Source organism: Hoplias malabaricus, chromosome 8 (genome assembly GCF_029633855.1).
Source record: "Hoplias malabaricus isolate fHopMal1 chromosome 8, fHopMal1.hap1, whole genome shotgun sequence".
Taxonomy (NCBI): domain Eukaryota; kingdom Metazoa; phylum Chordata; class Actinopteri; order Characiformes; family Erythrinidae; genus Hoplias; species Hoplias malabaricus.
In genome coordinates, this window is record NC_089807.1 from 41770392 (window position 1) to 41787676 (window position 17285).

The 17285-nt window shown below is 47.4% G+C and overlaps 1 protein-coding gene across 1 annotated transcript in view; it reads left to right on the forward strand.

The window, feature by feature from the left end:
- Window positions 1–17285, forward strand: part of glra3 (glycine receptor, alpha 3) — an 89258-nt gene that overhangs the window by 27542 nt on the left and 44431 nt on the right. Inside the window, exons 2-3 of the mRNA XM_066679749.1 lie at window positions 10246–10373; window positions 12950–13017. Coding sequence (XP_066535846.1) covers window positions 10246–10373; window positions 12950–13017 — 196 coding nt within the window. The remainder of the gene's footprint in view (window positions 1–10245; window positions 10374–12949; window positions 13018–17285) is intronic.

Below are 17285 nucleotides of genomic sequence, written 5' to 3' on the forward strand. Positions count from 1 at the left end.
ACACACTCTATCAGATTAGATAGCTAAGGTTCACAGACCAAGTGTTCTACAAAACTACACAGCTCCAGTTTCTGTGGTAATTCAGACAGTGAATAAAAACTTACAGAAAAGTTAAACATCAACCACAAACAAGCTACAGTCTGCATCTTACTCAAATACACCATTCCACTTTAAAACACGTGGAGTATCTGAATGAACCCAAATGACAGGGAGGAGCTTGATTAGCTGTGAGATACTATTTGATTGGCTGCATGCAGTGACTTATGAACCTCACTGACTTATTTGTTTTAGTTTAATTTAAGTGTACAACCACAGTCAACACTTCATTGTCGGGGTATTTCCCAGACTGGGGGATTTAAATTCTCTCTTGTGGAGATTTCTTCACTCCTTTTTATCCCTTGCCTCTCCAGCCAAACACTCCACAGCTCTCTAACCCCACACTGATGCGGCTCTGTGAGCCGTGCTTTGAGAGCCCTTTGTTTTGGGGGGAGGAGATTCAAAGCATGGAAAAGTGAATAAATGCATGCGTTTGAGATTATCTGGCAACCCGGCCCCCAGAGGGATGCCAGTGTCAACAGTGCGCAGCAAATCTGAGCCAACAAAAAAGTCTAGGGTGTGTGTGTGTGTGTGTCTCTGTGTGTGTGTATGTTTCTTTCACTCGTGGTTTGGTTTTGCTGGATGGCCAGTTGTCTTTGTGCTGTGTGTGTGTGTGTGTGTGTGTATGTGTGTGTGTGAGGAATGGCATAATTCCACATCACGTCCACAGAGAGATCACTCTCTTTAATCCTAATCTCACAGAATGACTTTTTGACCCCTAGTGAGCAGAGAGAGCGACAGAGAGACAACGCTGGCCACGCACTCAGATCCCGTCAATTTAAAAATACATAAATAACTTTAATAATTGTGGATATTTATAAAATATTTTTTTTTTGTTTGTTTGTTTGTTTGCTTTGTTTTATTTGTTTTCACAAACCAGCACTTTCCAAAAATTCTAAGTGAATATCAAAATCACATCAAAATAACACACACAATAGAGAAGGCACAGATTCTTTAACAATATCATAGTCTCGCACACACACACACACACACACACACTGTGGGGAATAACTTGTGATCCCTACAAGGAAGAGGAGTCCCCGCAGTGTGTGTGTGTGAACAGGTCCCCACAATGTAATATATTCCTGGTATAAACACACACACACACACACACACACACACACACACACACAACCATACGTTCATAGCCTTGTATCACACAGATTCAAAAACAAACCTCAGCCAGAAAATACAAGTTAAAAAAAAAAAGGACCTACCACTCTTTGTCATGGGGTTGTTTACGTTACCATGGCTACCAGCACAGTCTGGGAGCATTTGACTTGTTATTGTATTGTATTATTTTTTTTTTAATTTAAAGCATCAAGTCACATATCTTTAGAACCATACAGGTGTTTTTAACACAGACTGATGTCTTTCTCAGCACCGAGGGGTAATAAAAGAATAAATAATAAAAGAAAAGTAGCCTAATGGTGTGGGGTCAGTGTTTACAATAACATGTATCTACACAAATACACTGGAGATCAAGGTGACAGTAAAATGCTGTTTTCAGGTGAACACAAGGCCACCACAGAGAGGAGAGAAATGCGTTCCTAAAAGATATAAATAAACGTGGACCCGGCTTTGCTGCTGCTTCATCACACACAGTCCTGCAGCACTTGATATTTAACAGCGGCGCATTTAAAATGTCACGCAAACTGCGGTTGTTTCATGCATCGACTGATACTCACTACAACCACAAAAGGTTAAGTGTAGTCTCACATTTAAAAACACTCGTGAATGTGAGTGGCACGATTTAACATTCTAAATTATACAGAGACAGTGGCGGTGGCTGGGAAATGTGGGGTCCTATTAGATCCTTTTGTTGTTTGTATTACAATTCGTATTAATATTCTGTGCTAATTAGCCTTGGCACTGCTTTTGTTTACTCCAAACGCTCCCCTGTTATTACGCGGCTGCCTGGGGCTGAAGACTAATGCTCTCAGACACCATCAACTTTACTGTCTACTGTACACTCACCAATCCCTGAAAGGACATGGTGTTTCTGGCAAAAGATAACACTAAGAGAGCACCAGAGAAGACACTATCAAATGAGTAGTTACTACCAGGTGAGCAGCAGATGGTAGATGCTACAGTGGGTGGAGAGCAAAGGGGCGGGGGCTGAGGAAGGTCCTCCTGGGTCCATCTACCTGTGTCTACTGATGAAGGACTAACGAGGTCTGGACAGTGAGTGGACACGTGGTTTAGAACTCCAGCAGCACTGCTGTGTCTGATCCACTAACACACCACGACCACATCGGTGCCTGCAGCGCTGAGAACAATGTTTATAGCCCAGTGGAGCTGATAAAATGGACAGTGTGTGTAGAAAATGGTCGTTTTGTTGTGTAGCAGCTCTACAAAGTGCAGTCAATAAGCTGTGAACCTGTGTATTTACAAAGCTGAATCTCCAGGGTCACACCGTGTGAATACACTCAACGTGTCTGTCCATCCACTTTGTCTCCTGCTGTATTCATGCGAAGAGCCAGCAGCGGACACTTTCCAGACACGGTGCGATCACTGCCTGCGATGACGGAGCAGCGTGTTCATCTTCTGAAGCACCTGTCCATCTCAAACTGCATTCATCTCCGGACGTGGCCTGAGACCCGAGGCTGAACGGAGCACGGATTAAAATCCCTGCACGCTTCTTCTGCTTCGAGGAGCTCAGAGTAGCTCTCATCGCATTTTAAATCTCTTCATTTGGGGTTGTGCACAAGGAAGATATGTAAAGCCCCTAAAGCCCCATGTCCATGGAACTCCTGAAAAGAGTTAGATTCCACAGGACTCTTGGCGTAGCCTGGAGCTGCAGCCACATGCTTGATACACACTCTCCAAGGAATGAAGAGATTTAAGGGCAGCTGCCACAGAGTGAAGTTTTAAAAATAGTGCTGAGGGCCAGAGACTAACAAGTGCATTCGCAGCACATTGGGGCACAATATGCACCCAATACCCAACGCCCAATAAACCCTGGGTGTAAGCACCACCCTCAAACAGAACACCCCTGCACTGGGCTGTAGACCATCCACTGATATTTATCCAACACACACACAGCCCCAGAACTGTACTTTTGAAACTGGTACAAAGGGCTAAATATATTGAGCTGTAAGAGTCTCTCTCTCTCTCTCTCTCTCTCTCTCTCTCTCTCTCTCTCTCTCTCTCTCTCTCTCTCTCTCTCTCTCTCACACACACACACACACACACAACACACACTGTGTATAGTTGAGGGGCAATCATAGAGTCGGAAACAGTCATTAAAGTCTGAAACTCCAAAATCCTCTCTGCATCTCACTCTCTCTCTCTCTCTCTCTCTCTCTCTCTCTCTCTCTCTCTCTCTCTCTCTCTCTCTCTCCCTCGCTCTCTCTCTCTCTCTCTCTCCTCTCTCTCTCTCTCTCTCTCTCCCTCTCTCTCTCTCTCTCTCTCGCTCTCTCTCTCTCTCTCTCTCTCATCTGGAGAGTTCCTCTGCTACAGGCTCCCTGTCATCAGCAAAAACACCACCCCAAGCAAATGACTGTCATTTGCTAGTTATTCACTGCTGAAAACATAGGAACTCTGGAGATATTCCACATCCACAGCTCGCTCTTCACAGCAAAGCTTTTAGAAGCTGAGCTCTTCTCATTCACACGGCGCCGCTGAGAGATTGTTGACCTCTGCTCATCCATTTCTTCTGAAACCTCCTGTATTTGGGGCAGTTTGTCTCCTTTTGTGGAAGTTCCAACTTTTCCTGGTAACACTGGTAACATATGTTCATACCCTCAAGCTGACTCTTGGCATTTGGTGGCTTTAGGCTCATGAGCAGCTACTTCATTTTACAGTGCTGGTCAAATGTTTGGACACGCCCTCTCAAGAAGGGGCTTTGTTTAAGGCCACATTCCACAAACATATAGTGTGAAGATCTTTTCATTCAATTAATTTTCTTTTTTAATTAAAACTATGAAGGAACACATATGGAATTATGTAGTAAACATTCATTCATTCATTATCTGTAACCCCTTTTCCAGTTCAGGGTCCAGTCCAGCGGTGGGTCCAGAGCCTACCTGGAATCATTGGGCGCAAGGCAGGAACACACCCTGGAGGGGGCGCCAGTCCTTCACAGGGCAACACACACACACACACATTCACTCACACACTCACACCTACGGACTCTTTTCTCCACCCGGAGGAAACCCACGCAGACACAGGGAGAACACACCACACTCCTCACAGACAGTCACCCGGAGGAAACCCACGCAAACACAGGAGAACACACCACACTCCTCACAGACAGTCACCCAGAGGAAACCCACTCAGACACAAGGAGAACACACCACACTCCTCACAGACAGTCACCCGGAGGAAACCCACGCAGACACAGAGAGAACACACCACACTCCTCACAGACAGTCACTCGGAGGAAACCCACTCAGACACAAGGAGAACACACCACACTCCTCACAGACAGTCACCCGGAGGAAACCCACGCAAACACAGGGAGAACACACCACACTCCTCACAGACAGTCACCCGGAGGAAACCCACGCAGACACAGAGAGAACACACCACACTCCTCACAGACAGTCACTCGGAGGAAACCCACTCAGACACAAGGAGAACACACCACACTCCTCACAGTCACCCGGAGGAAACCCACGCAAACACAGGGAGAACACACAACACTCCTCACAGACAGTCACCCGGAGGAAACCCACTCAGACACAGGGAGAACACACCACACTCCTCACAGACAGTCACCCAGAGGAAACCCACGCAAACACAGGGAGAACACACCACACTCCTCACAGACAGTCACTCGGAGGAAACCCACTCAGACACAAGGAGAACACACCACACTCCTCACAGACAGTCACCCGGAGGAAACCCACGCAAACACAGGGAGAACACACCACACTCCTCACAGACAGTCACCCGGAGGAAACCCACGCAGACACAGAGAGAACACACCACACTCCTCACAGACAGTCACTCGGAGGAAACCCACTCAGACACAAGGAGAACACACCACACTCCTCACAGTCACCCGGAGGAAACCCACGCAAACACAGGGAGAACACACAACACTCCTCACAGACAGTCACCCGGAGGAAACCCACTCAGACACAGGGAGAACACACCACACTCCTCACAGACAGTCACCCAGAGGAAACCCACGCAAACACAGGGAGAACACACCACACTCCTCACAGACAGTCACCCGGAGGAAACCCACTCAGACACAGGGAGAACACACCACACTCCTCACAGACAGTCATCCGGAGGAAACCCACGCAGACACAGGGAGAACGCACCACACTCCTCACAGACAGTCACCCAGAGGAAACCCACGCAGACACAGAGAGAACACACCACACTCCTCACAGACATTCACTCGGAGGAAACCCACTCAGACACAAGGAGAACACACCACACTCCTCACAGACAGTCACCCGGAGGAAACCCACGCAGACACAGGGAGAACACACCACACTCCTCACAGACAGTCACCCAGAGGAAACCCACGCAAACACAGGGAGAACACACCACACTCCTCACAGACAGTCACCCGGAGGAAACCCACGCAGACACAGGGAGAACACACCACACTCCTCACAGACAGTCACCCGGAGGAAACCCACTCAAACACAGGGAGAACACACAACACTCCTCACAGACAGTCACCCGGAGGAAACCCACGCAGACACAGGGAGAACACACCACACTCCTCACAGATAGTCACCCGAAGGAAACCCACACAGACACAGGGAGAACACACCACACTCCTCACAGACAGTCACCCGGAAGAAAAACCCACGCAGACACAGGGAGACCACACCACACTCCTCACAGTCACCCGGAGGAAACCCACGCAAACACAGGGAGAACACACTACACTCCTCACAGACAGTCACCCAGAGGAAACCCACGCAAACACAGGGAGAACACACCACACTCCTCACAGACAGTCACCCGGAGGAAACCCACGCAAGCACAGGGAGAACACACCACACTCCTCACAGACAGTCACCCGGAGGAAACCCACGCAGACACAGGGAGAACACACCACACTCCTCACAGACAGTCATTCGGAGGAAACCCACGCAGACACAGGGAGAACACACCACACTCCTCACAGACAGTCACCCGGAGGATACCCACGCAAACACAGGGAGAACACACCACACTCCTCACAGACAGTCATCCGGAGGAAACCCACGCAAACACAGGGAGAACGCACCACAGTCCTCACAGACAGTCACCCGGAGGAAACCCACGCAGACACAATGAGAACACACCACACTCCTCACAGACAGTCACTCGGAGGAAACCCACTCAGACACAAGGAGAACACACCACACTCCTCACAGACAGTCACCCGGAGGAAACCCACGCAAACACAGGGAGAACACACAACACTCCTCACAGACAGTCACCCGGAGGAAACCCACTCAGACACAGGGAGAACACACCACACTCCTCACAGACAGTCATCCGGAGGAAACCCACGCAAACACAGGGAGAACGCACCACACTCCTCACAGACAGTCACCCGGAGGAAACCCACGCAGACACAGAGAGAACACACCACACTCCTCACAGACATTCACTCGGAGGAAACCCACTCAGACACAAGGAGAACACACCACACTCCTCACAGACAGTCACCCGGAGGAAACCCACGCAGACACAGGGAGAACACACCACACTCCTCACAGACAGTCACCCAGAGAAAACCCACGCAAACACAGGGAGAACACACCACACTCCTCACAGACAGTCACCCGGAGGAAACCCACGCAGACACAGGGAGAACACACCACACTCCTCTCAGACAGTCACCCGGAGGAAACCCACTCAAACACAGGGAGAACACACAACACTCCTCACAGACAGTCACCCGGAGGAAACCCACGCAGACACAGGGAGAACACACCACACTCCTCACAGATAGTCACCCGAAGGAAACCCACACAGAAACAGGGAGAACACACCACACTCCTCACAGACAGTCACCCGGAAGAAAAACCCACGCAGACACAGGGAGACCACACCACACTCCTCACAGTCACCCGGAGGAAACCCACGCAAACACAGGGAGAACACACTACACTCCTCACAGACAGTCACCCAGAGGAAACCCACGCAAACACAGGGAGAACACACCACACTCCTCACAGACAGTCATTCGGAGGAAACCCACGCAGACACAGGGAGAACACACCACACTCCTCACAGACAGTCACCCGGAGGATACCCACGCAAACACAGGGAGAACACACCACACTCCTCACAGACAGTCATCCGGACGCAAACACAGGGAGAACACACAACACTCCTCACAGACAGTCACCCGGAGGAAACCCACTCAGACACAGGGAGAACACACCACACTCCTCACAGACAGTCATCCGGAGGAAACCCACGCAAACACAGGGAGAACGCACCACACTCCTCACAGACAGTCACCCGGAGGAAACCCACGCAGACACAGAGAGAACACACCACACTCCTCACAGACATTCACTCGGAGGAAACCCACTCAGACACAAGGAGAACACACCACACTCCTCACAGACAGTCACCCGGAGGAAACCCACGCAGACACAGGGAGAACACACCACACTCCTCACAGACAGTCACCCAGAGAAAACCCACGCAAACACAGGGAGAACACACCACACTCCTCACAGACAGTCACCCGGAGGAAACCCACGCAGACACAGGGAGAACACACCACACTCCTCTCAGACAGTCACCCGGAGGAAACCCACTCAAACACAGGGAGAACACACAACACTCCTCACAGACAGTCACCCGGAGGAAACCCACGCAGACACAGGGAGAACACACCACACTCCTCACAGATAGTCACCCGAAGGAAACCCACACAGAAACAGGGAGAACACACCACACTCCTCACAGACAGTCACCCGGAAGAAAAACCCACGCAGACACAGGGAGACCACACCACACTCCTCACAGTCACCCGGAGGAAACCCACGCAAACACAGGGAGAACACACTACACTCCTCACAGACAGTCACCCAGAGGAAACCCACGCAAACACAGGGAGAACACACCACACTCCTCACAGACAGTCACCCGGAGGAAACCCACGCAAGCACAGGGAGAACACACCACACTCCTCACAGACAGTCACCCGGAGGAAACCCACGCAGACACAGGGAGAACACACCACACTCCTCACAGACAGTCACCCGGAGGAAACCCACGCAGACACAGGGAGAACACACCACACTCCTCACAGACAGTCACCCGGAGGAAACCCACGCAGACAGAGGGAGAACACACCACACTCCTCACAGACAGTCACCCGGAGGAAACCCACGCAGACGGGGGGGGGGGGGTGGGGGGGGGGGGGGGGGGGGGGGGGGGGGGGGGGGGGGGGGGGGGGGGGGTGGGGGGGGGGGGGGGGGGGGGTGGGGGGGGGGGGGGGGGGGGGGGGGGGGGGGGGGGGGGGGTGGGGGGGGGTGGGGGGGGGGGGGGGGGGGGGAGGGGGGGGGGGGGGAGAACACACAGAGGGAGACACACCACACTCCTCACAGACAGTCACCCGGAGGAAACCCACGCAGACAGAGGGAGAACACACCACACTCCTCACAGACAGTCACCTGGAGGAAACCCATGCAGACACAGGGAGAAACACACCACACTCCTCACAGACAGTCACCCGGAGGAAACCCACGCAGACACAGAGAGAACACACTACACTCCTCACAGATGCAGAAACATAAAATTGTTAAAACAAACCAGAATATGTTTTATACTTTAGACTCTTCACAGTAGCCCCCTGTTGCTTTGATGACAGCTTCACACACTCTCTCCATTCTCTCAGTCGGCTTCATGAGGTCGTCACCTGAAACGGTTTTCAGTGAACAGCTGTGGCCTCGTCGAGAGTTAATCTGTAGAACCGCTCTCTTCTTGCTCTGTCTGAGACTGTAACTGGGGTTGTGCAGAGGTAGGGGCTGGTACACAGTTCTATACAGTGACTAGCTCTACTCCACCAATCACTGATGTGTCCAGTTTGTTGTTTTACTGAAAACCACCCTTTAAGATGTGTGCAATGTGTACTAAATATATTTGTGGGTGTTGCTGTAGCTCTTCCTCAGGTACAAAACAGAGTGTATTTAGTGAAATAGCGCCACCAGTGGATGGGAGCTTAGCGTGTGTATAAAACATGTATATTATTATGTAAATATCCATCCATCCATTATCTGTAACCGCTTATCCAATTTAGGGTCGCGGTGGGTCCAGAGCGTACCTGGAATCATCGGGCGCAAGGCGGGAATACACCCTGGAGGGGGCGCCAGTCCTTCACAGGGCAACACAGACACACACACACACACTCACACCTATGGACACTTTCGAGTCGCCAATCCACCTGCCAACGTGTGTTTTTGGACTGTGGGAGGAAACCCACGTGGACACGGGGAGAACACACCACACTCCTCACAGACAGTCACCCTGAATGGGAATTGTACCCACAACCTCCAGGCCCCTGGAGCTGTGTGACTGCGACACTACCTGCTGCGCCACCGTGCCGCCCGATTATGTAAATATATTATAATTAATTATAATAAATGATACAAATATTAGGAATACCTGGAGTGCTCTTATCGGTCATGTAGGTACTTTTTGGAGATGTGTAAACACAACACTTACCACATCTGTGATAGAGAAAAGGTTATAAATGGACTGGTTGGTCATGGACATGGCTTCCTTCATGGTTTATTTCTGTTCAGTGATTGGCTCCTGCTCTGAACATGAACTGTCTTGGTCTTTCCAGGAAGTTTGGGATGTGTTTTTTTATTTATTTATTTTTCTAACAGTGATTACATCACAGCAAACTACCATTTTGGGATCCGTTCTCTGGACGTGTCTCTGTCGGCGAAGTGCGGAGACGAGCTCTTCCATTTCATTAATGCGATGTTGTGTTAACTCAGGTCACATGCTTTTGTCCATCTCCGTCTCTCTTCTGGGTGAATAGACGTGCGTGGCCTTAAAGCTTTAGTATGAGTTGTGATGTCAGTTGACATTAGCGAAGAGCTCCCTGTTTGTAGCCTTGGTGACTGTCACAGCCAATTTTCTACAATCTTTCTCTCTCTCTCCTCTCTCTCTCTCTCTCTCTCTCTCTCTCTCTCTCTCTCTCTCTCTCTCTCTCAGTCTGGTGGCCGCGAAGGAGCCCGAGAGTGCCCGGGGCAGAGCAGTGCCCATGTCTCCTTCAGATTTCCTGGACAAACTCATGGGAAGGACCTCGGGTTACGATGCCAGAATTAGACCCAACTTTAAAGGTAACTAAGACACGCTTTATGAATTAATGCCTCTGAATGTGTGTGTTCCATCATTCCTTAGAAGGACACCTATCACCACTCGGTGGTTAGTCTTCTCCTCCAAGCGAGTTGAGCTCCAAATGCATTCATTTTAATTTGAAAAAGAAACCCATGGGTTACTTCACATAGCACTCCATCTGGACATACGCAGTGTGGTGATTTCAGGGGGTCATGCACAGTGGGTGGAATTTAATTAAAAATGGGAATAAATAAAACAAAGCTACAAGCTGTTTGAGGCAGATACTGGAGGACAGGCTTTTTTCCTCCATTAGCTAACGTTACTCCTGAGATGCTGAATGTCACGTCTGTGTTTGTTAGTCTCTACATCAGTCCCAGGGTTGCCATGAGAGGGTTTCCCAGTGGTTATATAACACATTTGCACACAATGCATGCTGGGTATTGTAGTTAGAGAGCACTAATGGATGAAGAAAACAAAAAACCACATGGTTTTATCTAAAGTGTTATTATCCGGAAAATAATAATGTGGAGTAACTGAAGTGTGGGTCCACATTCGGGCCCCTTGAGTTTAAGAAGCTGGATCTATTGCTCAAGTCTACTGCACGAATCCATGGCGTCAAAATTGTCTCATTGATTTGCTGCCACTCCGCTGTGTAACAGAGATTAATTATGATTTGAGACAGTGGACAGTGGGGGATGAAGGCCAGCATTGCGGGTCATTTTCACCCGTTAGAATAGACTCAGAGACAAGGACAGGTCAAACATAACACACTGTACATCCAACATGCCGCTCGGTGCTTGTTATGCTTTAATGGTTGTTGTGTAAACATGCCCATCGTATATTGGTTATTTATTTAATGCTTCTAAGGCTTTTACTACTACGGCATCCAAATAACCCACTGGAGACACTGATGGCCTTACAGTCATCTGTGCATTTATCTATCACTCCCATCCATGTTATCGGTTGGTGACGGTTCCATTGGTTGGTGCCTGGGATTTATACAGATCTTCCACCCATGAAGCAGTCGCTATGAAAAGATATATTTGTGGGTGGAGTATGAACAGATTCAATGGCTGAAGGAGAAAAGCAGAAGAACTAATAAATAAAGGGATGAAGGTTGTGCAGTCAGAGTAGAGTAGGTTTCCAAAAACAGGTTCATGCTGACAGTGATTTCCAAAACAATATCCACGCTCATGCTTTGTGGAGCCTTCTGCAGGTGCTGGAGTGTTTCATCTTCACACCCACAGACTGGATTCGAAGACTGGGCTTTTACTTTAACAAGAACTACTCACTGTTCAAGGGTGGCACGGTGGCACAGCAGGTTAGTGTCGCAGTCACACAGTTCCAGGGGCCTGGAGGTTGTGGGTTCGATTCCCGCTCCGGGTGACTATCTGTGAGGAGTTGGTGTGTTCTCCCTGTGTCTGTGTGGGTATCCTCTGGGTGACTGTCTGTGAGGAGTGTGGTGTGTTCTCCCTGTGTCTGTGTGGGTTTCCTCTGGGTGACTGTCTGTGAGGAGTGTGGCGTGTTCTCTCTGTGTCCGCATGGGTTTCCTCCGGGTGCTCCGGTTTCCTCCCACAGTCCAAAAACCCGTTGGCAGGTGGATTGGCGACTCAAAAGTGTCTGTAGGTGTGTGTGTGTCTGTGTTGCCCTGTGAAGGACTGGCGCCCCCTCCAGGGTGTATTCCAGCCTTGCACCTAATGATTCCAAGTAGGCTCTGGACCCACCGCGACACTGAACTGGATAAGGGTTACAGATAATGAATGAATGAATAAATACTCACTGTTCACCCTGCACTCTATGTAGTTTATTAACAGAGCTCTTAACACACTCAGAATGTGGAGTTATAGACTGCTGTACACTCATTGTCTTTATATATACTGCTCGCTGTTTATACACTGCTCGTTGTTTGATTTGCACCAATGTTCTTCTAAAGTTTATGCTCCATATGTACTACTCTATGCAGGGAGATCTAGTCCAGCTCCACATATCGATTTGTGGTAAAGCCATTTGAACCTTAAGTGTCTCATGTTTTTAGAGATATTGAGGGAGAGGATATGGCCATCCATTGGTGCATTCCGTCGAATCGGTCAAGATCCAGTCTGAGAGGGACGGCGTGTACAGTGTCAGAAAATGCACAACACGTTCTTTCAGTGTTTCTTCTGAAATAAAGGAGGTTAATAGATAATGTGCCCCACCCCCTACACTTTCTGGGTCACAGCCACCACTCACACTCATCCTAAAAGTATTACACAAGGTTTATTGAAATGTCCCAGCCTTTCCAGAATAAAGAAGCAACCAAAGGGACCCTACAGAGTGTCTTTCTACTCTCTCTTTTCTGTCTAAATGTTCATTTTCAATGCCCTGCTGAGGATTTAAAAAACTGATTCATGGCCACGGCAGCCAGAAAATGACAAACAGACGTCAGCTCTTGTTAGTGTCCCCGTCTCTCTGTGCTCACGCAGACGTTACCAGAGGGAGGACGGGGTGAAAGGACAAACATTTGACTAATTTCCAGTGACACTAAGTGGCTTATTACCATAACGGACTAATTCCTAATTGCGCTCGTCTGTATCTGCAGGTCCTCCTGTGAACGTGACGTGCAACATATTCATCAACAGCTTCGGCTCCATCGCAGAGACCACCATGGTGAGTACTGCTGCCCTCCTCCACTCACGCCAACGCGGAGTGATGTCATACATGTTTACATGTCATGTTTGCATACATGTGTTTACATATACTCTACACCCCCCACAGCCCACTTATCGCAGCACAAGTCAGCACTGGTATCGAAGGCATGTGAAGGGTTAACACAGGGGGTATTACATATCAGCTAAGTATCAGCCATTACATTAAATCTACCTCTTTCCCTACACTCATCGTCCAGTTTATAGAATCCACTGACCACACAGGAGCACTTTGTAGTTCTGCGAGTGCAGGCTGTAGTTTACCTGCTGTTCTTTAATGATTGAGAGAGAGCTGGCGACTGAGAGAGAGAGAGAGAGAGAGAGAGAGAGAGAGAGAGAGAGAGAGAGAGAGAGAGAGAGAGAGAGAGAGAGATGGCGACTGAGAGAGAGAGAGAGAGAGAGAGAGAGAGAGAGAGAGAGATGGCGACTGAGAGAGAGAGAGAGAGAGAGAGAGACAGAAAGAGAGAGAGAGAGAGAGAGAGAGAGAGAGAGAGAGAGCTGGATACACACAGATAGAGAGAGAGAGAGAAAGAGCTGGCGAGAGAGAGAGAGAGAGAGCTGGCGACTGAGAGAGAGAGAGAGAGAGAGAGAGAGAGAGAGAGAGAGAGATGGCGACTGAGAGAGAGAGAGAGAGAGAGAGAGAGAGAGAGAGAGAGAGAGAGAGAGAGAGAGAGAGAGAGAAAAGACACATAACTTGCTATAACAACAGGTTTCAAAGCCCAATGAAAGGACTTTCCCAGCTTTGTCCCAGCACCCACAGCAGTGTCCAGAGCAGATGCCCAACCCCAAAGACCCCTGAGGACCACTCACGTCAGGAATAAAAGAGTGTCACGTTTTATTAGGTTTTATTATTATTTTTCTCCTCACAGCCGTAGCACAGCGCCACAGGCCCTGCTCCTGGGGACGGCTTATATAAGCCTGAGCTCCAGCTCATCTGACCTGATGAATTAATTAAGCCACATTAAGCTGGTAGTGGGAGAGCTTAGCCGAGGCCGGTTTCGAAGAGAGCATGAGCCGAACAGCAGAAAATAACGCAGAGATAAAGCCCTGGAAAAATAAGCCGCCGCTGCTGAAAGTGCTCCCCGTCATCAGGCTTTAATGATTTAAATAGAGCTCAGTGGGTTGCAGTGACGGTTAGGAAGCCGTTCTACAACAAACAACAGTAGCAGGCGGTAAATGAAGAGGATTTATGAGAGGATCATCTACTGTCAAAGAAATGGTACACCATCAAAACAGGGTAACGGCACTCCAGACTGCAGGAAATCAAGCTGCACTCTCACCGCAGGTGTGTGTGACAAACTTAAGCATTTAGCCTTTAAACAAAACTTCTGAAGTTGTCAGAGCAATGGACTGGCCACCCCAGAGCCCAGACCTCAACATCACGTACTGTACCTGGCAAGGTGGAGCAGCAAGTGGTGTCTCTGTCACAGCTCCAGGGACCTGGAGGTTGTGGGTTCGAGTCCCGCTCCGGGTGACTGTCTGTGAGGAATGTGGTGTGTTCTAACTGTGTCTATGTGGGTTTCCTGTGGGTGACTGTCTGTGAGGAGTGTGGTGTGTTCTCCCTGTGTCTGCATGGGTTTCCTCCGGGTGACTGTCTGTGAGGAGTGTGCTGTGTTCTCCTTGTGTCTGCGTGGGTTTCCTCCGGGTGACTGTCTGTGAGGAGTGTGGTGTGTTCTCTCTGTGTCTGCGTGGGTTCCCTCCTGATGACTGTCTGTGAGGAGTGTGGTGTGTTCTCTCTGTGTCTGCGTGGGTTTCCTCCCGGTGACTGTCTGTGAGGAGTGTGGTGTGTTCTCCCTGTGTCTGCGTGGGTTTCCTCTGGGTGCTCTGGTTTCCTCCCACAGTCCAAAAACACACGTTGGTAGGTGGATTGGCGACTCAAAAGTGTCCGTAGGTGTGTGTGTGTGTGTTGCCCTGTGAAGGACTGGCGCCCCCTCCAGGGTGTATTCCCATCTTGTGCCCAATGATTCCAGGTAGGCTCTGGACCCACCACGACCCTGAACTGGATAAGGGTTACAGACAATGAATGAATGAATGAATGAGCAAATAAATATATAAATACGATGCTGAATTCTAAGCCCAAGTTTTGGAGATGGTGATATTGGAATGAAGACTATGTAATATTAATAAATGCTATGTCTATATGTGTATATACATAATTACATATATGCAGTACAAATTTGTTTATTTAAGTAATCTAAATATTTATATCAAATTATACACCCATTTACACACACACACACACACACACATATGTGCACATACGCACAGCCAAGAATGTGTCCCCTTATGGAGAATAAAGTGAAAGAGTAAGCAGATGTGCTTGGAGGACATCTGTGCTAGTCTGACATCATTAACTACACAGTAGCATGTATTTGGCACACACACACACACACACACACACACACACACTCACACACACACACACACACACACACACACTCACACACACACACACAGTATGGTCTCTGGATCCTCTGGCTAGTTGTGAATAAGTTATATCCTGTGAGGGGACATCCTCTGAGCTGTAATTATGTTTGACGAGTCGATGCTCTCTGTTCAGTATGGACTTTCCTTTTTAACAAATCCTCCAAACACACACACACACACACACTGAAACAAAACACTGGGCTCTGCACTGGTTTACTGTGATTTGGACAGATTTGCTATAATCTACAGTCTGGTTCTCAGGTCTGTGGAACATATGAAGTATACACAGAGAAGCTATGAAGCTATGTTCATTCATATGAAACTCAAGTCTGTGATTTAGGGCGCTTTTATAGAAGCCGTGACCTATCGGCCGCTCTGTTTAGTTTGTTTTTGATGGTTTGTGTTTGATTGTTTGTCTCCTCACAGCTGAAGTCCCAAAATACTAACAGTGTTAATAATTAATGAAATTAGCTTTGTAGAAATGAGGCCACGATTAACTCTCCTCAAGCTTTGAGGCATTGTTTGCCACATTAACATTTTTGGGCATTATGCCCTGTTCAAGATTGTGAGAATTTATGCGGTACACACTTAATGTTTGAGGTTCCCACTCATTGTATATACACACGTGTATTCTCAATACACAACAGTGAGACCCTCTGGAGCAGCTGCACATGAGGACCACAGGTTCAGTGCCAAGTGTTTGCTAATACAGCATAAGCTTCTCCATCAATGAAAATGTGCACTCACAGACCAGTTTATGTGGCCTCCACCAAATTCTCAGGATATCTTTCAGTTCTTCCCTGAAGTTTTGAAGCTTGCTTCAGCCACATAAATTAATTATTTTAAAAAAGGCACCAATTTTTTGTTTTTTTTTCATTGATATGTAAGTTGCTATCTCAATATTTTGAGATACTATCTCATTATTGTTTAGATACTAAGTCAATATACTGGGATACTACGTCATTATTTTGAGATGCTAAGTCAATATTTTGGGATAAAAAATATTGAGATAGTATATCAATCACAGAATATTGTTTTGGTATCTTAAAACAATGAGATAATATTTCAAAATATTGACTTAGTATCTCGAAATAATGAGATAATATCTCAATTTATTTTCTTAGTATCTCAAAATAATGAGATAATACCACAATATATCGTCTTAGTATCTCAAAATAATGAGATAACACTTCAATATATTGTCGTAGTATCTCAAAGTAATGAGATAATACCTCAATATAATGTCTTAGTATCTCAAAATAATGAGATAATACCTTAATATAATGTCTTAGTATCTCAAAATAATGAGATAATACCTCAATATATTGTCCTAGTATATCAAAATAATGAGATAATACCTCAATATAATGTCTTAGTATCTCAAAATAATGAGATAATACTTCAATATAATGTCTTAGTATCTCAAAATAATGAGATAACACTTCAGGATATTGTCGTAGTATCTCAAAATAATGAGATAATACCTCAATATAATGTCTTAGTATCTCAAAATAATGAGATAATACCTCAATATAATGTCTTAGTATCTCAAGATAATGATATAACACTTCAGTATATTGTCGTACTATCTCAAAATAATGAGATAATACCTCAATATATTGTCTTAGTATCTCAGAATAATGAGATAATATCTCAATATATTGTCCTAGTATATCAAAATAATGAGATAATACCTCAATATAATGTCTTAGTATCTCAAAATAATGAGATAATACCTCAATATAATGTCTTAGTATCTCAAAATAATGAGATAACACTTCAGGATATTGTCGTAGTATCTCA